The 25,404-nt window shown below is 42.6% G+C and overlaps 1 protein-coding gene across 10 annotated transcripts in view; it reads right to left on the reverse strand.

Annotated features, from left to right (window-relative positions):
* The window catches only part of LOC108043908 (uncharacterized protein CG43427), a 68,939-nt gene that overhangs the window by 1,027 nt on the left and 42,508 nt on the right, over positions 1 to 25,404 (reverse strand). For 3 of the 10 annotated variants that reach the window (XM_044457037.1, XM_044457038.1, XM_044457039.1), the window contains exons 6-14: positions 15,878 to 16,228; positions 14,185 to 14,391; positions 12,474 to 12,616; positions 11,837 to 11,993; positions 9,551 to 10,849; positions 3,356 to 4,493; positions 2,307 to 2,680; positions 1,131 to 2,041; positions 589 to 794 (exon numbers count right to left, since the gene is read on the reverse strand). In XM_044457037.1, the coding sequence (XP_044312972.1) occupies positions 589 to 794; positions 1,131 to 2,041; positions 2,307 to 2,680; positions 3,356 to 4,493; positions 9,551 to 10,849; positions 11,837 to 11,993; positions 12,474 to 12,616; positions 14,185 to 14,391; positions 15,878 to 15,985 (4,543 nt within the window). In that variant the 5' untranslated portion in view covers positions 15,986 to 16,228. Of the gene's footprint in view, positions 1 to 211; positions 340 to 393; positions 495 to 564; positions 795 to 1,130; positions 2,042 to 2,306; positions 2,681 to 3,355; positions 4,494 to 5,059; positions 5,301 to 5,331; positions 5,916 to 5,943; positions 6,002 to 9,550; positions 10,850 to 11,836; positions 11,994 to 12,473; positions 12,617 to 14,184; positions 14,392 to 15,877; positions 16,229 to 25,404 lie in introns of those variants that run through there. The other 7 variants (XR_006417421.1, XR_006417420.1, XM_044457040.1 and 4 more) reach the window with 7 other exon arrangements.

Consider the following 25,404-nt stretch of genomic DNA (forward strand, 5'->3'; position numbering starts at 1 on the left):
TCCATGTGTTGCAAAAAGCATTAATTCAAATTCTTTAATTTCTTTAAGCATGCATGAATATATGGAGATATCGTTAGCTTGAGAGAAAAACTTAATGGTATTTTTCCAAAAAGTTAGCAAACAGGAGCATGGTTTTACTTAAGCTGTAGTTTTTAAGATACTAAATTCCGCTCCCAAAACGGATACATTGTAACCCATATCCATAGTTTACCTTAAATATTACAATTTCGCTTAGTTAGGCTTTAGCTATGTTAATCAAGTCTTTTTAAAATTACACCCAAACAATATATTTGAGCGCTTTGTGCACTTGTCGACAATTGTCGTGGGTGCAGCCCAGATCTGTCACAGACATGAAAGTGAAAGATATAAACTTATTGACAAACAGTTCGCAGTTAATGGGGAAGGGAAAGCATTCGATGATCAATAGAACGCAGCCATGAGACTAGTGAGTCCGAGTGTGTGCTATTCTTGTGATGCTCGCTGTGACAACAAGCCTAGAAGATGTCACCAAAATGAACGATGAATAGAGGGTTCGGGAAATAAGAGAACAACCGCAACACTCACAACCAACGTAGTAGCAAAGTTTACCTAGTTCGTCGCCGCAATGGGAGCACTTCTTCTTGCCACTGACGCTGAGCACCTTCTCCTGGCTGCTGTTGCTGTTGCCGTTGCCGTTGAGGTTGCCGCCGTTGTTGATGCTGGACTTCTGCTGTTGCTGCTGCGGCTGCTGCAGTTGCTGCTGGTAGACATTGCTGTTGCCGTTGACCTGGCTATAATTGCCGTTGCCATCGAAGCTGTTGGGAGTAGAAAATTCGATTTATGAATGAAATATTTTATCTATTCGTTACAGGCATTCTCAAATGCCCCCTTAGATGCGATTTCTCAAATTTAGTGTTTTATATCGTAAACTGATCTATTAAACATATTCGTATATGTATTCTGGATCGCGTCATAAACATCACTTGCAATATCCATTGAGATTATAAGAGCTTTGTCTTTTTGGGCTAAACTTCATTAGAGTTTTTAGAAAAGCGTACAATTTGGTTCAAGATGTTTCAGTGTCGTATAAATTTAATTTTCGGTACCCGTAATTTAGGACTAGCCTCCTTACAAAGACCATGCCTACTTACCGCTTTCGTTCGCCGATGCCCTTGCTCTGGACCCGTTCCGTCAGCGTTTGGATGATGGAGTCGGGCAGCGGTTTGCCCATCGACTTGCTGGCCGGCATGGAACGCCGATTGAGTTGCTCGATGCGCCGCTGCTCCGCCTCCTGGAGCAGCCAGTGGTTGTTGTTGTAGAGGGCTCCGCCGTAGTCCGGCATGGACTTGCGCTTCTGCTGCTGGGCGGACAGCCAGGCCGGGTCGTTGACCTGGTGGCTGTCGTAGCTCTTCCGCTGCTGCACCTGCACCCATCCGTCCGTGTATTTGGGCTTGGGGGTGGCACTCAGGGCGAGCAAAGTGTTCCTGGACATGTTGCTCAGGTTCTGGGCGGACTGGTGATGGTAGGCGGCCGCAGCCGACGCCGGAACGGGATATCCTGGACCGGAGGGCCGAGGGGGCATCGGTGCCCCAGCGATCTTCACCAGGGAGCCGCCGTATGGGACCACCGGCTGGCGCTGCCTCGTGCTAACCGCATAGTCCGGCTCCAGGCCATGTCCATTGGCGGCCATTTGCATCGCCCTCAGAGGCTTTGTGGGGGGCGTCGGCGGCAGCATCAGCCGGTTGGAGAACTCGTTCAGATCCGACATGGACTTGCGGTAGTCCGTGTCCATCTGGTGGTAAGCGTACAGCGGCGCCTGTTGCTGCTGCTGCGGCACGTTGGCGTAGATCTGCTGCGGATGCGGCGGCGGCATTGGAGGCTGATGGAGCTGCGGCGGTTGGAAGGCACTCAGCATCCCGTTGCCGATGCCTAGGCCGTGGTGCAGATCCTGCAGCGAGCGCCTGTTGTTCGTCATCAGCATCTTCGCTCCGTGCTGCAGCTCCCGTCGCGCCAGATTCTCACGGAGGAGCAGGTTCTCACGCTGTCGCTTCAGTTCCTCCTGCTGCGGAAATAATTAAGGGTATTATGTTTGGCTTACATTATAACCACGGTTTCCCAATATTTTTGACAAAACAATTTGGTTTGTTAATATAACCAATGCAGTTGTGCAATAAAAGTGATATATTTAACTTTATAAAAACGTTATGTATTTTTAATCAAATGACCTTTGAAAAAGCTTTGGCCCAATTGGGATATTATATCTTTGGTAGACCTGGTTAAACGGTTTCGTAAAAAAAGCGCAAATCAAATTCGACCCATGTACTCACCGAAAAATGAAGCAGCTCGCGCTCCACCCGCAACACCTCGCCCTGCTCCCGGATCTTGTCCTCGATGGACTGCATCTTGGCATTGGCCGTCGCTGTGGCCTCGCTCAGCGATTGGGTGGCCGCCGCTGCCGCCGTCGCCGACTCCGTCCAGGATTCGGCCGAGTTGCCCTTGACCGTCTGGAGGAGCGGAGTCTGGGCAGCCAGGAGGCTTTCGTTCTGGTAGATGACTTCGCCCAACTGGGCGGTCGACGGGGGCGGGGGCAGCGGCGGGGGCGTGGCCTCCGACTGGGTGTCGTTCTCCTCGGAGGAGTTCGTATAGTGCTCACTGCTCTGCCGTGAGTGGTTCTCAGAAACACCAGAGTCGCGACTTTCTCCTGGAGAAGGAAAAGGGGAAGTGAAGGGATACATTGGGTTCGCTTATAGTTTTTACTTTGTGAGTACCTACATGAGTCAACTATTTCTAAAAGCAATTAACAATTGCTAGATCAGTAATAATGCCCGATCAAAAATGGTATAAATGGAAGAGAATAAATAATTAAAAAGACATTCTGCTTTCTTTGAGAAATTAACTTGATTTCTAAACTTTTATATTACTACTACTTTTATGTATTACTAATATGCCTGCTACTTATAATATAAGATTAGTTTACTACCAATTATTTTTAACTTAGTATACAAAGACTATTGGCAAATAGTACCAATTATATTTAATTAACCGAAAATGGGAAATTTGCACCTGACAGATGTATTAACCACCTCACTCGTTAGTTCAACAGTTCATCACCCGAATGGGGAAGCATCTCAGCCAAAGCTGTGGCAGCTCCATGGGCCACGCACACTAAACGGATTACTTATACTTAACCTCGCGGGGGCAGATGGGGGCCACCTCGTGCCCTCTGCCCCAGTCGACACCCCTTCCCCTTCCCCGTCCAGCGGGTGATTTGCTCATTGCTATTGTCGTTCGTTTTTATGCCCTGTTGGCTTCGGTATCGGTTTTCTTTCACCCACCCCCACTGTACTTAAAGACCTGATGGGACATAATGACTAACCTGTGTCGGAACTGTCGCACAGTCCCGCCTTGATGTACAGCTGCTTCTCCAGGCGCCGCTCCTCCTGCAAGAGCTGGGCCATGTCCGGCGGTGGGGCCACCGTGAGCTCCAGGTAGGTCTCCATGTCGTCGATGTCCCCGTCGGTTTCGATGCCCAGGAAGCTGGAGCGCTTGTTGCGCAGCTCCTTCTTGATGCGCTTGGTCGAGTTCATCCGCTTGATGGGCGGCGATGGCTGGGCGGGTTCCAGTTGCCCCTGAAGGTGCCTGCGGGTGCCATTCGAGATGGTCTCGTAGGTGTTGTCCGACGACCAAGTGTCGGTGTTGTGGCCCAGACTGCTGCCCAGTCCATCCAGCTCGTCGTCGTGGCCCTCGTCCGCCGGGATCGGCGGCGGACTTTCGGTGGGCGGTGGTGGTGGCTTCTCCTTGGGCGGCTCCATCAACCCCAGTGTTCCCGGCGTTCCCGCTGATCCCTGACTGATCTCCAGGCCCGAGTAGAAGATCTCGATGTTTTCGTAAACGGGCACGGGTCTTAAATGCTTCGGGGCATCGTAGTACGGCTCCGCGGCCTTGGGCACCTGGTAGTAGGGCTCGGCATCTCCAGATATTGCTGGGGGCACGATGGCTGCTGCTGGTGCTGCGGCTGTGCTGTTCTCCATTTGATTGCTGCTGCTGCTTTTGTTGCTGTTGCTGTTGCTGTTGGTTTGATTAGGGCTTTGATTATTCTCGTTATTGTTGCTGGTTTGCTTATTTGGAATGCTTCTTCTGTGACTCCTCCGCGTCGCCTGGGTCTGTGTGGTTATCGTCATCGTTGCTATCTGTTCATTATCTACTTCATGCATAGATATAGTCGAGCTGACATTCTCATAGATGGGCTCTCGTTCCCCCTGTTTCTGCTCATCGGTTTTATTTGGCATTTCCCCACCCTCGGTGTGTGATTCCCCCCGCTCATTGGACTCCTCCTGCTCCTGCTGCTCCTCATCATCTTTCTGAGTTGGTTCCTCCTCCTCCTCTGGCCGATCGACCAACTCCTCCTGCTGCTCCTTCTCCTCCTGCTTCTGCGGATGTTGTGCCTTGTCCATTGGCTTGGTTGTCGCCTCGCGATCGATAGCTTGCAGCGCCAATTCAAGAGCTTCGTTGATCTGTGGAGGCGGGATGAGGTGGGCGTGGCATGGCAAGCGAGCGAGAAAGCGTCAAAAGCGTGCATGACAGAGAGAGAAAGAGAGAAGAATGCGCATGGATCGCATGAATTTCAGTTAGTTCAAACAAAGACTAGCTTGCAAATTAAACAAAAACAACTAAAGATAACAAATATAAATTAAATTATACAGCGAAAATCAATCAAACAAAAACTTGGAGAAAAACGAGAAAAGGAACACAATATCAACGGAATTTGGAAGGGGTTGCAAAACAAAATTTCACAGAATTTTCCACAATAGTACCTATACTGTTCATTCAATGCAGCTGAAAGGGCAGATAACCAACTACTACTTAAACAATTACGTTTCGAAAACAGGTACGAGCAAAAAAGGAAGATAAGTTAAGCTAATCCCTAGCTATTCCCATACGGATAATAAACGTACAGTTTGACACATTTTAGGTGACAAATTTTAACAAACAAAACCTTTCAAATTATTTCTCATTAATATGCACATTTTCCCAGCTAAAAACCTTTGATTAAAAAAATAAAATAAAACTGTATTAATACCTGGTATAAGTATATATAACCAACTGTCTTTCCGTCCGTTTGAAACCTAAATCTTCCTACGTCTGCGTCGGTCAAGTAACCAAAAAGGAACTGATTTGTCGTCGCTGATTTTGGACATTCTTTAGACCCCTTAGCAAATGTACATGCGTGAAACGTTATCACTTCTTTCCGGTTCTTATAAATTCCCACGAGATTCCAAGAAAAAATTATTTATATATTAGGGGAAGTACTTGTGCAAATATGGGTATTGAGTATGAAAACCAGCCGCTTACCACTGGTTTACGATCGAAACAGTCTAACGAACTGGAGCGCTGCAATCGATTTACTTGGTATCTATGGGACATACTCTAGATACCCGGGCTAAGTGCCCGCACACTGTCCAATGCGAATTATTGGCACGACTATATTATTATAGGGTGCTGTAAAGATAGCCCGAGGCAGGCGTGTAGGTCCGGGTACGTATGAAACTGCCCGACAGAACCAAAACCGCCGAGGGCTTAAAGTACACTAAACGTAGGCACTGCAGCGCTGAATCGACCCAAACGATTTGTTTAGATAAAAAGCGGAGGCAATATATGGGGCGGCAAAACTGCGGAGACAGCACTCCAGGGTCTGCGGATGGGGGTTGGATATACCGAGGCGGCCCCCCAAAGTATGCCCCGCTGTACTGAATCTGAACTGAAACCCCACTAGGCGGATGGGTGACTTTTGGCATTTTAAATAGGTGCTAAGTGGGTAAACGCAACATGCAATGCAACTGAGAACGTAAACACGACGAATACGGGCGAGACAAACAAACAAACAGAAACGACAAGTAAAGAACAAACACAAAAGGAACACAGAAGGCACAAAACAAGGGATATGAGTTAGAGAAAACCGCTTACCTCGGAAATTGTATACTTGCAACAACTTTTGCTGGCAGTAAGCATGTAAACTATGTAACTGCATTAATAGATAAATCATATTTTACATTTTTTAGCCAACAAACGAGCGCAAGGCATGTAAGAGAAATATGCATACGAATTATGATAGTGAGTGAATCAGATAGCATGTAGAATAAAGCCTTAAATAAGAATCCTTAACCGTTAGAATTTGGTTTGGAGTTCCATGGGGAATATCGGGAATTATTTAGACATAGGGGGAATCAGGATGCATCAAGTTTTGACGATTGGTTTTTTATCCAGATATATATGGTTCCTTTTTACATAAAAAATATCTATTATGGTTTTTTTAAGTATATCTAAGATATTATCTTCTTTTCTAGATTCAGATGTTCCGGATTGGATTGTATATGGACGAGAAAATCTTTTAAAGAGCCATATTCTAAAGCCTTACATACAATTCACATATGAAAAGTGTGATGTTTCATGTAAAATATACATTTGATTGTTGCTCAGTTTTCCAGTTCAGCTTTTACACGACACTACATTTATTTTACAGCGCCGTTTACGTCAAGCAGTGCAAGCAGTTCTAGTACTAGCGTCATGGATGGGCGTAAATTTACAAGCGGCGTATAGAAATGTAAATAATTATCTTTTTAAATATTGAAGTTTCATCAGCTTGATTTGGATTTTAGTTTAGGTTTATTCATAAAATAGCACAACAATTATTATCTCATTTGTATTTATAATATTTTTCATCTTTTATATTATTTGGTATGATTTTGAGGTTTTAATTTATTTTTTTGTGTATTAGCGCGTAAAAATTCGATCTTATCTTTTTTAGTTTTTGTGTGTATGTTTGTGTATAAAATATATAACCATAAAACATATGTTTGACAATTCTTTATATAAAATCAAATTTGGTTTTCATACATAATTTTTGGGTTTAGTATATTATTAAATAAAGAAAACTGTAGCTTACGTAGCTTGAGCCCATAACAAAATGAAAATAAAAATTGAATATAATTCGAAAGAAATCAACAAAAACCATAGTAAAATAAATAGTTTGTGTAAAAATAAATTCGATTGAAATTATCATTCGTTGTTTAAGATTGTAAAATGTTCAAGATTAGCTTAATTTCGTGTTCATTTGCATATTATCCGATTGTATAATTTCAATATATGTCAATATGAGAGAGCCATTATAGGTCATTATAAGGATAGTCGGTTTACTTCATGTTCATGTTCATTAGCTAACGAAACGGCTGAGAGATCACGTATCACTCCCAAGTGTAGGAAGTCTAACCCCTTAGGTCTTGCAGATCTTGAGGCGACTTCTACTCCGATACTATTTTCTCAATGTTGAGGCACCAGCTACTTCCAGTTTCATGATCTCATCGTCCAGCAAATCGCTAATCTCCTGGGTCAGCGCCTGCTCTGTGGTATTTTCCTCTAATATCTCGTCGGTAGTGATCTTTTTCCGAATCTCAATGTTAACAGGAGCTGGGGTTTTGGGAAGAGGGGGTGGCGCCGGCTCATCCTCCTCCTCGCTGGCCACATAGAACTTGGAGTTGTCCACCCGAACGAACTCATCTGCATTGACCACGTCCACGCCACTCTTGGTGCTGGTCAGCACCACCTTCTTCTCGAGTGTCTCGTTAAGCGTGGGATGATGCTGTGGCTCTTCCTGATTCCCGAAATTTCTTCGCAGGAAATCAAATATGTTCTTTTTCTTTTCCTTCACCGGTGGTGCGGGTGGCTGACTCCGCTCTTGGGGCTTGGGCGAGCAGGGTGGAGAGATCTCCTTGACCTTGATCTCCGTTTCCACCAGATGAGTGCGAGCTATCAACGGCTGCTCCACATTTTCCGAGGGGGACGGAGCTGCGGTGGGGGCATAGCCCGCTCTACTAATGGAATCAGTTCCAGAGGTGGATATACAGCAAGGTCTGGGTATGGGAATCTTGGATCTGCGACCTAGTAGAGGAGTCGATGGCTTGGTGTCCACCGACTCCGGCAGCGAAGTCTTCATCATCTGACTGCTGGCTAGCCGCTCCTCCGCAATGATCTGCTCGCAAGTGTCCATTAGAGCCTTAGAATGGGCTGCCCGGGCACTGCCGATGGGTGAGCTGGGTCTGTTTGTGATCACAGAACTTTTACTCGATCTATCACACCGCCTCACCTCCTCCTCGCTGATGTCCTGGAAGCCAGTGGCCGGCACTGGTGACTTCTGCACATCGATGCTGTCGCAGACGGGCTCCTGCGCTGGGGCCAGGCAGTCGAGTAATCCCGCACACAGGGCAATGTCTTCCTGGCTGGGGATCTCCTCCCGCTCCCTCACAGCATGGGACTCCTTCTTGCCATCACACTGCTTCACCAGAGCTTCGGTCACATTCTGGTAACCAGTGCTGGGCAGTGGTGACTTGGTCACATCGATCCTATCACAGGGCCTTTCCTCCACAGCAAACTGCTCCAATATCCTACGATCTTCTTCGGCCAGCTGGATATCTCTGGGTGCCTCTCTGTCCAGGAATTGCTGGCACAGAGCCACCTCCACTGAGGGCGAGGTGGGTCGCGACGAGGCCAATTTAAACAGGCTGGATTCGTTCGGGGAACAGGCCTTCAGGGAAGGCATTTCGCAAGGCGAAGATGTGTGCAGGTACAGTGAATCATTGGGTGCTAGAGGATCGAGGGTTCTGTTTGCTTGGAGGTTTATTTTGCTAGGGGGCGTGTGCACGATTGCCTTGGTTTGACCCACCACTGGAGCATAGTCCCCGGAGCTACGATCCACCTCATCCACCTGAGCTCTTTTCAGGGGCTTCGGAGAAGCTGGCGGCGTTATCTGGGGAATGCGACTCCTGGGTAAGGGTTTGGGCGACATGATGGGCGAGGTAATCGGGGTGGATTCGCTCTGGCTGAAGCAATTGGACAGGGCCTTGACCGTATTAGGTTTGGGCAGCTCATCGGGATGAACGATGGTCATGGGGGGAGCACACATTACCACTTCTGGCGGAGGAACGACCTCCTTAACCTGCTGCTCAATCCTCACCATTCTCTTGGGCGGAGCTGGTGGCGTTGGTGGCTTTTCAAGCTGCCGTGAATTAAATATTTCTACGCGGCCGTTGATACTAAATTGCGGAGGCGAGGCCGCAGAACTCGTGGGCGAACTAACAGGATTAATCTGAGTCCTGGGACTTGAGGCTAATCTCACCGCCTTGGGCGACATGGGCGGCTTGCCCAGAGGACGTGGTATTTGGGTAGGGATCGGACTCGAGGGTGCTGGTATCGGTATTGGGGGATTACTCGGCTGATTGGTAAAGTCAAAGATCTGGGTGTACTGACCCGGAGAAGTGACCGGCTCACCGACCTCTTTCAGATCGTCGTCGTTTTGAAAGGTTTCCTTGAACATTTTAAGCAAATTGCGATGATGGACCATTTCGTTGGAGGGCTTTCTACGCAAGTTACAATTGGGGGCGTGGGAAACCGGATTGGATGTGGATGTGGGATTGGAAGTGGGACCAGATTTGGACACCGACACCGCTGAAGCAGCTACTACATCAACATCACAAGGACTTATCTTAGCGGATTCGAATAAATTGTTAGTAGAACTTACACTAAATTCCATGTCCCGCAATGGAGGAGCAGCCGCTTGATTGGCCGCTTGTGTTGAAACTGGAGCAGCTGCCGATGGAGTTGGTAGGACTGATGGATGAGCTGGCGATGGTGGCAATGGCGAGGGATTCAGATCGGTCAGCTCATCGAACTCCGCTTCGATCTGGTTGACCGCATTGGCCGCTTCCTCCAACTGGCGCTCCTCGAGGGCCAAGGCTGCGATGGCCGCGTTGAGTTGCTGCTGCTGCTGCTGCAGTTCGTCGGTGGTGTCCTCCTGGATGCCGCTGTCATCGTTTGTGGCCGCCACCGGTGGCTCCTCTATAATAAGGGCCGGTGGTGCTGGCGCAGGAGCGAGCACAGTGGTTTGGTTTTGTGGGACATGCTTCTCCATCTCCTTATCTTTCCCCTTCTGCAGATGCTGCTGCTCCTTGTGCTGCTGCTGTTGCTGACGCATTCGTTCCTCCTCGCCCCTCATGATCTCCAGCTGTCTGGCATCGATGAGGGCCACCAGCGGTGGCTTCTTCTGCTCCTCTTTGGTAACGGACTGCTGCAGACTGTTTAGGCGCTGCTTGAGCGGCGGCACTGGCACATCCACACTCTTGCTGGAATTAAAGGCCTTGCGCTGCTGCTCCAAGCTCTGCATGCGGTCCCGAATGCTGGAGACGTCGCCAGAGAGACGTCTAACGTCCGATTTGGGGGCAGTGGGAGCTGAATTCCCGTTGGTTAAACGATCTCGAAGTACCAGTTTGGGGGCAGCGGAAGCAGCTCCATTGGACACCTCTGTCTTAACCTGCTCGAAGATCTCCTTGCGCTTGGAGATGTCCACCTTGGGCACGTCCACCTTCTGTTTCTCCACACCCTCTTGCGTGTCGCTAGGCGAGGTCACCTCAAAGCCGCTCAAGCGATCCTCGATCTTGGATCCACGCCTTGTAGGATATGCAATGGGTTCTCCGATAACCTTGCCATTGGCATTTCCATTGCCATTGCTGCTGGCCCGCTGGACCCTCTGCTTGTAGTCCTGGATGGCTCCCTCGTAGGTGTATTCACATGGATCCGGGGAACTAGCTGGTGCCGTACTGGACGAAGTGTCGTATCCCGGCGAGGAGACGTACTCCCTTCCCGTTGCCTTGGAGGGATTCGAGATGCCCGCCTGGCCAATGGTCACGCCGTTGCCGTGGTTCCCATTGCTGCCGTTTCGATTTATGTGATTCTGCTGCTCTTCTACGTTTCGAGAGATTACTCCAGCAGCTCCAGGGCTAGCTGCGCCAATCGCCTTGTCCAGCTCGGCGGCGTGGTCGCTCTGTGGATGGAGTCGATTTCAATCAAAAATTAGTCAATAAGTACTTAATGGATGGTGTCTGTATAATGACTTAGTTTGTTTTGCCTTTTTAGTTTGGATAACACTCAACTTAGCTTTTACTAAATATATCAAATAGACGAGGATTTACACATGCTTTGTTAGTATTGTAAAAAGGGTTCTTGCCCTTGGTATTTCCAATGTCAATAATTACACCTAGGATAATCCAAACTCTAATAACAGATTGATTTTTAAATGTGTTTTGTTTTTGTACCCATCTTACCAAGGCTTTACCCTTTCTAAATTAATTTATGATTCTTTAAATCGTTTTTCTTAGTTTCCCATTCCCATTCCCATTTAACATATATCGTTCAGCTTTTATTTTAGTGTTCTCACGAATTTCCCTTTCTACTTTTACTTTCCTTTTTCCAATCTGATCCAACCAATTCTCTAAGGTCCCAGATGTCGTGAACTAACATACTTTTTCTACAGTTTGCAGCTAAACATTTTATGGCCTGGCGACAAGCGCGTCTAATTGCTCAATCCGCAGCTCAATCTAACGCTCAATTTCAATCTCAATAGGAATCTCCGTTTCTGTTGTCTGAGCTTCGTCGATTGTTTGTGGCTCATTGTTTATTATTTATGATTATGATTTTATTGCGGTGATGCTTGTGCGCGCATTTGATTAATAAACTATTTGGGTTTATTAGCCCGTGTCGCATCGCTTTGCTGGCAACACTTTCCAACGAGGCTTCAATGGCCAATTGAAAGCTCGAGCCTCAGCGGCGAAGTGTTTATAAATTATATTTAATTGTTACGCCGTGGCTAGCAAACACCATAAATGACACTTAATGATGGCAAAAACAATTATTAAGGCGGAGAAACTATAAGAAATGGACTGGTACAAGAAATCGAGCTAATTATGTCATTGCCTCTGTGATAATCTGTTACATTGACCCCTATTCTTGGCGAATTTCGTGTTTTACTCACCATCACACTATTATTGTCATAATCTTCGGACATACTGCTCTTGCCGCTGGCACTGCTGGTTCCGATCCCCAGATCGCTCAGATCGTTCGTCTCATCCTCGTTGTAAACGGCCAGAGAAGCCAGCTTTGCACGCCCTCGAGGTCCGCCCCGTTCAGCCCTAAAAGGACATTTTATTAAATTACTTGATACATTAAGGGGGCACAGGTGTTAACATTTAGATTGGTTGGTTTAATTGTGCCACACGTTGTGTGTTTTAAATAGCTTAAACATTTCATTACAATGAATAAATATTAGAAGCAAACCTTTTCGAAATATAAATTATTGAAAAACATAGCAAAATCAAAACACTTTTGTTTAACCTTTGAAGAAATATTTTATAATTTATATTCTGTTTTAGTTAGCCGTTAAAGATTAGTCATAGTCAATTGGTTAAGGATGACACACACATAAAGTATTTTTTTTATTCAGTTAAATGTAAGATACATTAACATTAAAATTAAATTGATTTGGAAAATTCTTTTGCAACACCGTGTTTTGAAATTTGATTTGAATTGGTTCTCATTCTATGTTAAAGGATACATTTTTTGCAACATTTTCACACTATTGACACTCGATCGAAACTGGGACTTGTACTTGCCTCTCCTCCATCATTTCGGTGAATGTTTTCGATTTTCGTCGCATGCGATCATGTTCCTCCAGCTCGAGTTTCTTGGTCTCCACCGCACGATCGATGATGTGCTCGACACGTTTTCGCCTTGATGATTTCCAATTGTCAAGGTTCTGTTTGTGTGTTTGCCGTTTATTGTTTATTATTTGTTGTTTGTCACCGGATCGCATTGTTGGCCGTGTTTTGTTTTGGGGCAGAAAGGTAGCGAAAGTTAGTATAGAAAATGAAATGGGCAGATGTGTAAGTGTAAATTGTTATTGTATTTTCGCACAGTGGAAGTGGACGAGCAAAAGTTTCTTTTGATGGCAATTAAAAAGTTTTGACGCGGCTGCGGAACTACGTGACAAAGGTGAAATGTTTCCGAGGCGCGTGAACTTCGCTCAGTTTTATAAGCGTCGCCGCAGTATATATAAAGAATTTGTGATCCCATTTTGTATGATTCAGAGAGATGTGCCAATGTCCAGATTTTAACGACAGATTTTACTCTCGGCTAAATAACCTGATATTTTCACTTATAAGTTTATCTCTTGAACATTTCTCTTATGCCGATAATGACTATCGACTCATATTGTTAATCACATCGAAGTTCTTTTCCTCGTTTGACTAACAGTTATACAGTTTCCGGTTGGTTTTATTGATCTTCAAATCTGAATACCAAACTGGGCTCCAATAAAAGACTTAAACGTTTTCGCATTACTAAATAAAACAAAAAGAAAGCAATTTACACTCGAAGACAATTAAAGCAGCATTTGGACTTCCTTTCCCATCGAATTCGGTCGCCCAGTTCCAAAACGCTGTACGCATTTAAATGGATTTCTTAACTTTTTTGTTTTTGGCACACAGTCGTAAAGCAAAAGTTATGTCTGGGAACCTATGAAATTTCGATAAACATGATGCCCATGGAATACTGGTTAATCGTCCGAAGGCATTTCAAATGCAACGACTGCATCGAAATGGCTGATTAGGTAATTAGGTGGGTACAGTCACGTCAAAGGCAGCTCTTTGCCGGGGTTATGGCAGCAGCAAATTTGCATGTAACACACAACTTTGTGCAAAGAAAATAGAAGTGAACAAAAAAACAAGCGGTGAAGAAAAACTATCAACAAAATGTAATAGTGATTATGCAATGCAATATCTTTTTGTCCGCTAACGGGCGACGTGCATTGGAAACTGGAGCGGCCATAACGAGCCATGTGCCATGCGCCATGCCCAAGTGGTTTCGCTTTAGTTTATCCGTGGCGATAAGTTCCAAACAGTCAGTTAGCAAAAAATGGAAAGAAAGACTGGCTTCGGGAGCCGATAGCTAAATACCCTTTCAGACCAAGCCATTCACATTATTATTTGCTTTTGTGGTGTAAAGCTAAAAAAAATATTTTAGCATTATCAAAAAACTATTGTTTTTTTTTACTGGATGATTATTCAGCAGAGTTTGGTAATTGTTTAGTAAAGTACCACTTGTTGTTTACATACACAGACCTCGGAAAAAATATCCTATTCGTCTTCATATCCTAGTATTTCATTAAGGTATTTAATGTTTTAACTATTTTTTATTTAAAAAGATCTGACCAGCATTATAGTAACATATATTAAATCACCTAAACAGCGATTTAAAAATTTGTCACGACTTTTTGATCGAGTTGCTGATTTACGCGGATCGGTGTGATATATGATATGGACTTACGTTCTGCCACTCCTCTGGCTCCTCCTTCTTCACCTCCTTCAGCTTCTTGACCTCCTCGGCCTTCTTCAGCTGCTCCTGCGCGGTCTGATATAGGTTGCAGGGCTTGATCTGGACGAACTGCATCGGGTTCTTCGAAGGAGCTGGGGGCGTGGGCCGCGTCACTCGCTGCTTGGTCACGTACGATGTGGGATCCGGCGAGGTCACGGTCTGCAATTAACAACAAATGCAGTAAGTGCAATAAAATTTCTAATTAGCATGAATTGCTTTCAATCGAATAAAGTTTGGGATGGGGGATAAGGGAGCAGGGGATCAAGTTCGAGAGTCAGATGCAAATGTCAGCAGACAGATCTCCAGGGCGTGGAGTCATTGATACTGCTACTGCATCCGTATATACGCGTGGGCAGTTGTGCCTGTATGCCTGTGTATTTTGCTCTTAAATTCCATTAAGTATTTGCTTATTAAGCTGGCAGCCTTGAGCGGGCTTTAATTGCATTAAATATTCAGCGGCTTATATGGAAATTATGATTGGCTAAGACTGCAGGTCAAGGAAAACCTTGGGTCCTTAACTGATTGGTTTTTGTGATTTATTTACATCTTGAAGAAAGTTTATGTAAGCTCTGAGTCAGATATGTTTACGAAGAGTTCGATAAATACAGTTAACAAAATATATGTTTCAATTAAATTTATATGGTCTTCAATCTGCTAGACGTTCACGTAACTTTATGCGATTATGTACAAAAATATATTCCCTTAAATGGGAAATATTTGAAACCAAGTTGCGCTGCGAGGGCATGCTTAACCTATTTTAGTTCTTAAGATTTCAATATTCACTCGGACATACAGACAAGGCTTGACTTATATACCTATATATTAAATAGGCATAATCGCTTTGTCCTATCTGTTACAATTGTATAAAATATAGTATTTTTTTTTATTTTTAGAAACACTTGAAAGTTAATTTATGTTTAGTTTAGAATAAACTACCATACATAATATTTTTTTTAGTTTTAGGAAAAACTTGAAAGGTAATTTAGGCTTAGTTTAAAAAGTCATTATTATGAAAACAATTTTATATATGTTTTTTGAAGTTCGTTCTTTCATTCTATGCCTCCCAAAACCATTAAATATTTAATGTTTTTTGCTTTTTACTACTTTCTGCTTTCTATGGCAAACTTTTACTTTTAGTTGTTGGCAATGGTCTTAGTGGTTCCTCAAAATTATTTCAATTGCTTTGACCCACCCACTCACGTGTAGTTGTGCAGTTTTCTTAAAGTACTATACGGAAAATGGCAAAAGTCAATCGGCCATGCATTCATCGCTCATTGCCCGCAAATACTTCCGCCAATATAGTAGGCTTTAAATTACAAGTGGAAGGTGGAAACCAGAGAGCTTAGGGAACACCCTAAGACTATTTGTTATTGGAAAATCAGAAACTCCGAACACCAAAAGAAAACAGAGAATATAACTAAATTATAACATTCCTCCAGAAACATTGCTCTATATTTTGATGCCTGATAAAGAAAATATTACTTAAAATTATAATCACGGCAAGGTTATTTTTGCACTTTTTTCTAAATATTTCTTTTTTACTTGTTATTGGTTTGGTAAAAAGAGTGTTTTTTTTGTTTTCTCTTATGCGTATTATATCTACAAAACTTATTCAATACCAAGGTATAAACGTGAAAAAACTCACCAATTTTTTGCCGCAACCGTTTGTATCCCCGCCATTTGTGGACGAGGCTGATGTGGACATAAGGTCTTCGCTGCCCTCCAGCATGACATCCTGCTCAGTGGCCTCCATTTGGAGCTCTGTGCTACTGCAACCTGTCTGTGGATAACCGTCGTCTGCTCTTGACTGTAATTTAGCTTTTCGTTGAACGTTTTTTGTGTGCCGACTGAGCTCTGCTCACATGGCAGCGAACTCCTACGCGGTCGTCTTGGCCCCTGGTCAATGGCTGAGCATGTCTCCGAATTCGATTCAAAAGCGATGCGCCACCACCCACGCGCATCGGGCGGGGTCTTTGGAGGTGTCCGATTTCATTAGCTGCAAAATAAAAGATACACCTTATTGAGTATAAAAGGCATATTATGAATACGGTGTCGGAACCTGAGAGCTGGCCTCATCTAGGAACCATTAACCCCTGCTAAAACTTCCAAGACGAGTGGGCAGGTGTCATCATGTGCTGAGCTAGTTGGCGGCACTGCATCCGTGAAGGATCTACAGAAAAACCGGCAAGCATTTCCTCAACTGACAGACGACGACAGCTGAACAATGCTCGAAAAGTATAGCGTGGAGTTCAATTAACATTCATCAAAGTGCATCCATAAGATGCTTTATCTAATTGTGCAATTGCTTCCCCGTCCGTCCCTCCGTCTGAGTGGATGCCGCACTGGCCTGGGACCCACACGCTGGTATGCGGGTCAATCTTATAAACTTCTGCCACAGTCATCATCGTCATCGTGCACCAGCCACATCTTACATCCACCAGCCCATCCACGTAGTCATCCGCACCGTTCGTCATCCATCTGTCTACATAAGCCTACGAGCTTGTGTGGCTTTGTTTTTCTTTATTTTTTCCTGCCCTCCATTCACTGTATGTGACCCGGTATTTTTTGATCGTTTTGCTACGCTTTTCATTCCCTCCTACTAATTAATAACTATTAGGTATTCCACTGTTCTCCCCGCCTTGTAATCGAGCTTGTTTATTAATTTTTTATGAATGCATCCCAGCATGTTTCGAGTTTTTCCTAGAAAGTGGGTTCAAAGGTTGCGAGAAAAGCGGGTTATTGCCATCGGGAGTAAGAGTTGCTGGACCAGTATCGATCATAATTATTAGGGTAATATGACAGCTGATGAGTATTAGCTATACCCATGGCTTCCTGTATTATGAAAAGCAAACATTATGAAATTGAAACCGATCATTAGGGTGTTATTTGTGCTCTTGATAGTGCCCCATTAGGTGGAATGTGTCTGTAAAGATTCTGCCATCAATTTAGATTATCAACGATTTGTCAGAGAATTCTTGATTTTCTTGAATGGCCCCAATGATCATGATTACTAATCTTCCTTATATCTTGCGATCTCTCTAGCGCACACTTGCATGCCAAATTTGATCAGCACATGTTGTGTGCCGACGTTTTTCACCACTCCAGTGTAAGTGGAGAAGACAGGCACTTCAAATGGAGGACTCAAGACAGAAGACAGAAGACTCGAGACTCGAGAAGAGACTATCCAATGGCACGAGGCTAATCAACATGCGCTGATGATGATGTTAAGCATTCATTGCTGATGTTTCTGAATGCTAATTTGCATATAAAATGCAGAAAGCAGCAACAGTGCAGACATTAGATGCAATCAATAAATGCAAGGAAAAGCCAACACAATTTAAAACAAAATTTTCAAATTGTAGTAATTAACGGCGAGACTGAGGTTTGAACTTAATGCAACAGCAGCAGTTGCTATGCACAGCAACAAATTGTGAGGCTTTTAAGATTGTTTACTAACAAATTGAAAAAAGAATTGTACTCAGGTAAGCTACAAATATATAAGCTATATTCTTAAATAAAAATTAAGTTCCATTATTATTCCTTGCGGAAGGCAATATATTTTTAAATTAAAAGGCAGTGCACAACATCACAGTCGATCTGTCCGTCTTTTCTTTTTCTCGCGAACAAGCCCCTTAGTATTTAAGCAATCTGCATGAAACTTTCACAATGGTTTTCTTTCTATTGGAAGTAGTAAGAAAACGACTGGGATCAATCTATATCATATAAATAGCTTCTTTAGAAAGCATTGGGAACGTTATAGAAACTTCGTCTTAACTTCATTGTTATAACTCTGGATTTAGTATTTTTATACGGAATTTTACGAACGGAAATCATTTTAACATTCTTAAGCCCAAAAACTATGTGAAAATTACTTCGTCCTGTTTTTGCGACATCTTGCGAATATTTAATGGCGCTCTAAGCTTTATCGTTCAGTCTAGTTTTTCTTGTAATGTAGCCAAACAACGACAATGAAAAACTATGACAACAAGACAACAAGGCAACAACTTCAATGGACAACTTTAATGACCAGGCCAACGACGTCAGCAGAAGATTGCAATAATTTAAATTTAACAGAAAGGCAAGTCTGGGGATTTATCTTTTATATAAGCAACTCGCCAACTTTCCCAAGTAATGGTTCGCTTGCCCAGTGCCGACGAATTAACAATAATTATTAAGCGATGATTAAATGATAATTAAATATAAATGGTTAGGAAAAGATCAACGTCAAATCTAATCTTAATGGCGCCAATCGAGACTCAAAGCCAAAGCGGCTTCTTTTGGTCGGCCCTCAGTTGGAAATTGTATCAAGATGTTTTTGTATGCGCCGGGGTGCTGAATTAATAGTAATGGCGACTATGATGACGATGTCGAGAAGTGAAAGAGAGTGAGATGTGTTTGTATGGAAGGGGAATTCTTCTGTACCAGAACGCGGCGCGTAAATGCCACTCAATTGTCTTTGCTGTTGTCTTTGGGTCTGTGTTTTAGCTAATTAGCGGCAACAGTTAGAGCCGCTCCAAAGCGGCGATTGGCAACATCAAAGAAAAGCTCCAAGACACCGATTCATACAGAATTGTGTTTGCGGCAAACAAGGGCAGGGCTTCGTTTTCAGATTAGAAACAAATAGAATGGACAGAACCGAAAATAATTGTTTGAAAATTGATAAATTCAAAATATTTGGGATGGTTCTGAATAGTCGTATGACTAAACAAAGAAGCAAATTTAAACGCTTTTCCAAGATTTGGTTTCTCGATATCTCGGCTTAGAAACATCCACTCGATAGTCCGGGCCCCTATCTCTCTTCTTTTCTTTAATATATTCTGAATCACCATAATCCAAGCCACTCAATCACATCTAAAAGCTTTCTCGCTAATTGTTTACCATAGTCTAATACGAATGCAAACAGCTCCGTGCTCATAGAAGACGATCATTGTATGTTTTCACTTAGAAGACGACGGACAAACAATAACCAGACCGTTCTGTAACAGCAAAATATCTAATTAAATATTTATCAGGGACTTGAATCTAAAGAGGGGCAAACGTATTACCTTATCAGGCAAGTGAAATCAAGATTATGGGGCACCATACTCCAGAACAATGGCTGGGTTTGTGTTTTCCTCGGGGGAAAACAAATAATAACCGTAGTACTCTATTGGCTGCTTAAAAGCAGGGGCTCCGCTAATGATCTGCTGAGCGGACCGAGCACATTAAATAGAGCCGGCGACACTTTCGAGTAACCGCGATTCGGTAACGAAGACAAAAGTGGAGCAGCTCGAAGAGTTGACCAGCTGGAAAGTGGCATTGTAGTTAATGTTCAACGTGACTTTAAATTGAAATTGTATTTCAGCCAAACGCGGCCTCGCTCGCCTCCAAAAGTGTGAAAAAGAAAAATCACAGAGTGTCTGGGGCGGGTCGACGTCGGAAAATCATCACTGGGTACTGACAGGGTGCTGGAGACGAGATGGTGTCAAGCTCCGTTAGCTGCCGGCCACTGACACTAATGACATTCAAATTGTTGCGCCAAAAGAAGCCATAAAAATAAAGCAAGAAAACCCATGGAAAACAAATCAAAGCGCGACACCGAGAAAGTGCGACCGCACTGGTAAAAATATATTTAAAGTTTTCGAAGCTTAAGTATTTTTTGATTTTGAAACAGTGAAGCACGACGAAAAGGATTGCATCTTTTGTAAGGAATAAAAAATGTATGCCTGCCTTCAAGGTAACATTTTTACAAATATGTTTTTAAATGTTATTCGGCTTAAAACATATGTTTTATTAAAAAATAAAAGGGTTTGCAATTCAAACAAAGTGGTGCTGGTCAAAAATGATTGCAAACATATCAAAAACTTTTAGCAATATTATTTTTGGGGTTGAAAATTATTCGAACTCGATATCTGAATATTTGTGAGTGTCTGTTGCACTGTGCAAGTTCCAATCTCCGTTCCAGTCTGCAGTCCGAACCCGAATCTAAGTCCGAGACCGAGTCTAAGCCGTGCAATTGAAAGTGTCGCCGTTTGGTTTGTGGGCGCTGAAGTGCAGCCATCACTCACTGAGTCCAACCCACCGAACCACCTCCCACCTCCAACCTCCCAGCACCAGCACCAACCCCCACCAGCGTAAGACGTGGGTTGGCTCATAAATCGAGACGACGGCCATGCCATGCGCTTCAATGAATGCTTTTTCTTCGTGTTACATGTATCCGCAAGATATCAGGCGCATTGGGTGACATGCCATGCCAAAGCATATGTACACGTCTGCCTCGGGCACTTCAGTTGTCGATTTCACTTGCCCAGTGTTGTGCAATGATCGAGGGGTTAATAGATGCCAATCAAGGGTGTTTGAACTGTGGGTATGTGCGAGCGATGGATGGGATTGTTGGAACATTTGTGGTAGATTGCGATCCAGGGGACCATCCTAGTTCGTGATCACTTTTGCGAAAAATAGTAGATTGGTAAATAACAACACTATATAGAACAACATCATAATTTATTACCTTTTTATATAAAATTTACAAGACTAATTATACCTTTCAGTAGGTCACTTTAAACATATAGAACTCCTTGTAATAGTTGACAAGACTTTCCTCGGGAATATTTGTTTTATTTAATTAATAATGATAGAATAAGTTAGTTTATTTCTGTAGGTTTCATTATATTATAAAATGTACCTTTCAGTAGGTTACATAAATTTATAGAACTCCTTGTAAAATTGGTAAGACTTTCCTTGTAAGTATTTCATAGAATAAGTTATTTTATTTCAATTTATTATTATAGCTTTTTCACTAAAATTAAAAAGTCAAGAGCAATCGTTTTAATTTTAAATGGAAAAGCAACCAGCAATGAGCTCCTGAACTCTTTTCAAGTGCATTGTGTGCAAATCATTAGATATTTTTGGCGCAACATTGATAATGAAGATCACAAACGAAAAAAGAAAAAAATTAAAAAATATTTCTATAGATTCCGTGATAAACCGATTGAAATGTACAAAATGCATAGTGAAAATCTATTTTTAGCCTTTTCGTTGTAGCCACGACTCCTATTTCTTATTTGGCCCACTCATTTTTCGATTGCATTAATTGAAATATTTTTCAAGCGTGGCCAGAAAACAACAAAATGGAAAGTGAAGTGTGAAGTGAAGTCTCGAATGGGTTTCAGTTTTGGTCTTTGTCTGTCGTTGTTGCCTTTCCAATCGCAGCAATGGCAATCTTGGTATGTTAGTACATTGAACATAGCTGGGCAATTATCACGCTGCCGCGATCTGAGCGTAGATCTTGAAAACATGCCCAGCGCGAACTGTTCGACAATTCGACACGCAAAATTTTCAGTTCATTAACATTTCAATATCGATAAGGCCGAAATGCACTTTCGCTCCTCCGAGATACAATCAGTATCTGTATCTCGAAAACGCCATCTGAATCTGTGAGTTACTGCGCGCAGCGTCGGTTTGCGTTAATAATAGTTATTGACTTATCATGGCACATTCTTTTGGCACTGAGTTGCAATTTGTAACTCTTTGCCAGTGACATGCATGTTTCCATCTCTGTGTGCAGCAACTGTTGCTATCTCTATCCGGGGGCAGAAAATTGCCAAATCAACAGGAAAATTGGATAAAAAACAAGCAAATGAAAGGAAAACCAAACAATGTACAAATTGCAGCATTTGCATTATGGCGGCAATTTGATTTCAATTTCGGAGCATTTGTATCTGTATCGCTTAGATACGTTAGATTTTAGGCCAACTGCTGTTTGCTGCCTGCAACTGCTGGCAATTTGTGTTGCCATCTGCGTTGTAGCGAGTATTTTTACACGTTTCAAGCAAACAAAAACCAATCTCTAAGTTTTGCTCACTTAATTTACTGTTCAGCACTCCAAATACAAGTTCCAGTATCAGTCAGTAAAAGTTCTTCATCGATATGTAATATTAGCTGGGCTATTTAATCAACCCCCGACCTTTGACACGCCCACTTTTTGCCTGGCCCATTTTGCGTTCCACCACAACAGTAAGCTCAAAATTATTATTTTGCGTTAAAAATGAGTTACAAGTTAAAAATTTACATTCGTACACACCCACCAGTACCCCACGACCACGAGACACGCCCCAGAAAAAAGGTTGCCAAGAACGTTCTGTGGCTGAAATTAAAATTTTATACATGGATAGCAGTTTGGCTCTTTTATAAATCGAGCTTGTTTCAAGGCGTGACAGAATGTTTAATTCGCTTCACCGAAGGGAGAAGGCAAATGGATTTTATTTAAAATAACACAATTTGGTTGGTTTGTTGGACATTAACAAATTTTTGCAATACATATTAAATAAGTTCAAAGATATACTTTATAATTATTGAAAAGTTTGTTTCAGGAAAATCAAGTGTTTTCGACCCTGTGCAAATGTATGTATATTCTTGGACAACATCAGTCAGACGAACAATCGGTGGTGCCCAAGCAGAATGTGTACACCCTTTTAATCTGACAGTATCAGGAACAAAACGTATTGGGCGAAATCAATACGCATCCGTAGGCCCATTTTTCCCATTGTTGTTAAGGTTTAAAGGCTAATGTAGTTGTTTGTATGGGGCAAGAGTCCGATAGCCAAGCCAGCTGAAAGGAGCTCATTTGCTCCGCCCCCGAGACTAAAAAATGTGGCTGCAACATGAACTGGTAGCACTGCCACCTCTTTTTCAAACAGTCGACTTTACGGCTCTGCAGCACATGTGCGAAGCACAAGCAGCATTAAAAACCAAACTTTATTTTTGTGCGCATCGCTGGTCATGTAAAACAACCCCACGGATTTTCATTGTTTGGACTAATGATTTTCGCTTCCGAAACTACAGGATACAAATTTGGGGTCTAATGCGCCTATTAATTGTTACCAACTATTCTAAAAAAAAAGTTCGTGTTCCAATATTAGCATACAAATTGAAAGATCACAATTTGTATACCCTTGCAGAAGGTATTATAATTTTGGTCAGAAGTTTGTAACGCAGTGAAGGAGACGTTTCCGACCCCATAAAGTATATATATTCTTGATCAGGATCAATAGAGGTTTCGATATAGCCATGTCCGTCTGTCCGTCTGTTTCAATACCGTTTGCGAGCTCAGTTTAAAAGCTAGCGATCTGAAACTTTCACAGTCGTTCTAAAACATGTGTACGCAGATCAAGTTTGAAAACCGCCCCGATCGGATGTCTATATCCTATAGCTCCCATAGGAACAATCGGATATAACTTGCAGGAATGGAAGATATTTCGCGCAGTGTAAAAGCTATTAACATAAATCTTTCCAAATCTTATTTTTTTATGGATACCTTGATCAAGGTAAAAGCGCTTGGCGATCGGACGTCTATATCCTATAGCTCCTATAGGAACAATAGGGTGAAATCGGTTAAAATTTAATGATTTTTAGGATATTTATTTGCATTTTCACACTTTTAGGTTAGAATATCTCAAAAACTGTGGGTGCTGGAGTACCGAATTTAGATTCAGCGCGAAAAATTGCATAAGAAAAATTGTGTCCAGTTTTTGGGTCTAAAAATTGTTGGACTGTGTTATTTCAAAGCAATATTTGTCTTTAACAAGAAAGGAAAGCTAACTTCGGGCGGAGCCGAAGTTGATATACCCTTGCAGAATATTCTGTAAATTGTATTCTCCAAAATTATTCATATGATGCATTCTTAATACTTATAAAAAATCCCAACGTCCTAACTTTAAAAATACCAAAGTTATGGCATTTCCAATCGTTCAGTTATATGGCGGCTATAGGATATAGTCGGCCGATTCTTTTGAAATTTGGTAGGTCAGAATAAAACCCATAGAAAATCCCAACTTCATACCTTAACAAATACCAAAGTTATGGCATTTCCTATCAATCAGTTATATGCCGGCTTTAGCTTTAGTCGGCCGATCCCGGCCGTTCCGACTTATATACTGCGTGCAAAGGAACGAAGGGTGTGTACAAAGTTTCAATTCGATATCTTTAAAACTGAGAGACTAGTTCGCATAGAAACAGACAGACGGACATGCTTATATCAATTCAAGACGCGATCCTGATCAAAAATATATATACTTTGTAGGGTCGGAGATGTCTCCTTCACTGCGTTGCACACTTTTGACCAAAATTATAATACCCTCTGCAAGGGTATAAAAATTGAAAAAGCCGAAACATTAATTAATTCATTAATAGAATTAAATATTAATAGAATTCAGTCGCAAAAGCTTCATGTAGCTTTTTTATATGTTGTAAATAAATTATAGCCAATCAAAACAAACTAAAAACAAGCCAATCTATTCTAAACTAAATTAAATAACACTTAAAACTAAGAAGAACTAAAAATACTGAATTTTCTGTTGCATATTATTTCGTGCAAGGAACTTCATGTTAAATATATTGACTATTAAATAACTTAATACTTTGTGAGGCCTCCATTCTGTTTGATGACATCCTTCAATCGAGTTTGCATCGAAGAAACCAACTTTTCTGTGGTCTCCTTTGGAATCTTGGTCCATTATTCCAAGAGGCCCTTTTTAAGATCATTATACCGACTATATTCTATAGCTGCCATATAACTGAACGAATGGTGATTTTAAAGTTAGGAAGTTGGGATTTTTATGAGTGTTAAGAATGCATCATATGAATAATTTTGGAGAATATAATTTACAGAATATTCTGCAAGGGTATTTCAACTTCGGCTCCGCTCGAAGTTAGCTTTCCTTTCTTGTTTTTATAAAATATTGACCGAGATCCAAAACTGCCCACAAATTTTCAATGACGTTAAGGTCATGTGACTGGGCAGGTGGATTCACTACGTGAGGGCAGTTTCAAGTCTTCACAATTGCTGCTGAATGTGTTATCGTTATCCTGGTAATACCGAAATCGATCACGTATGCCCAGGTTTTCAGCAATTTGCAGCACGATTTCCTTTAAAATTTGTAGGTACATTTTGGCCATCTCGTGGATCCGTCAATAAAAACGAGGTTGCCCTACCAGAATCCTCCAAACAGGCCAAAACCATAAGAAGACCCCCACCATGCTTAACCGTAGCTTTTAGGTGCTTGTTTTCTAGCTCCGTATTTGGGACAAGGGACCATATTCTTTTGAATTTGTTTTGGACAACGTGTTATTTGCAGAGTCAAAACTTACCCTTTTTGGTTCAATATGTTTGGCGGCATGTGCGAAGCATTAAAA

Source organism: Drosophila rhopaloa, unplaced genomic scaffold (genome assembly GCF_018152115.1).
Source record: "Drosophila rhopaloa isolate 14029-0021.01 unplaced genomic scaffold, ASM1815211v1 contig_155, whole genome shotgun sequence".
Taxonomy (NCBI): domain Eukaryota; kingdom Metazoa; phylum Arthropoda; class Insecta; order Diptera; family Drosophilidae; genus Drosophila; species Drosophila rhopaloa.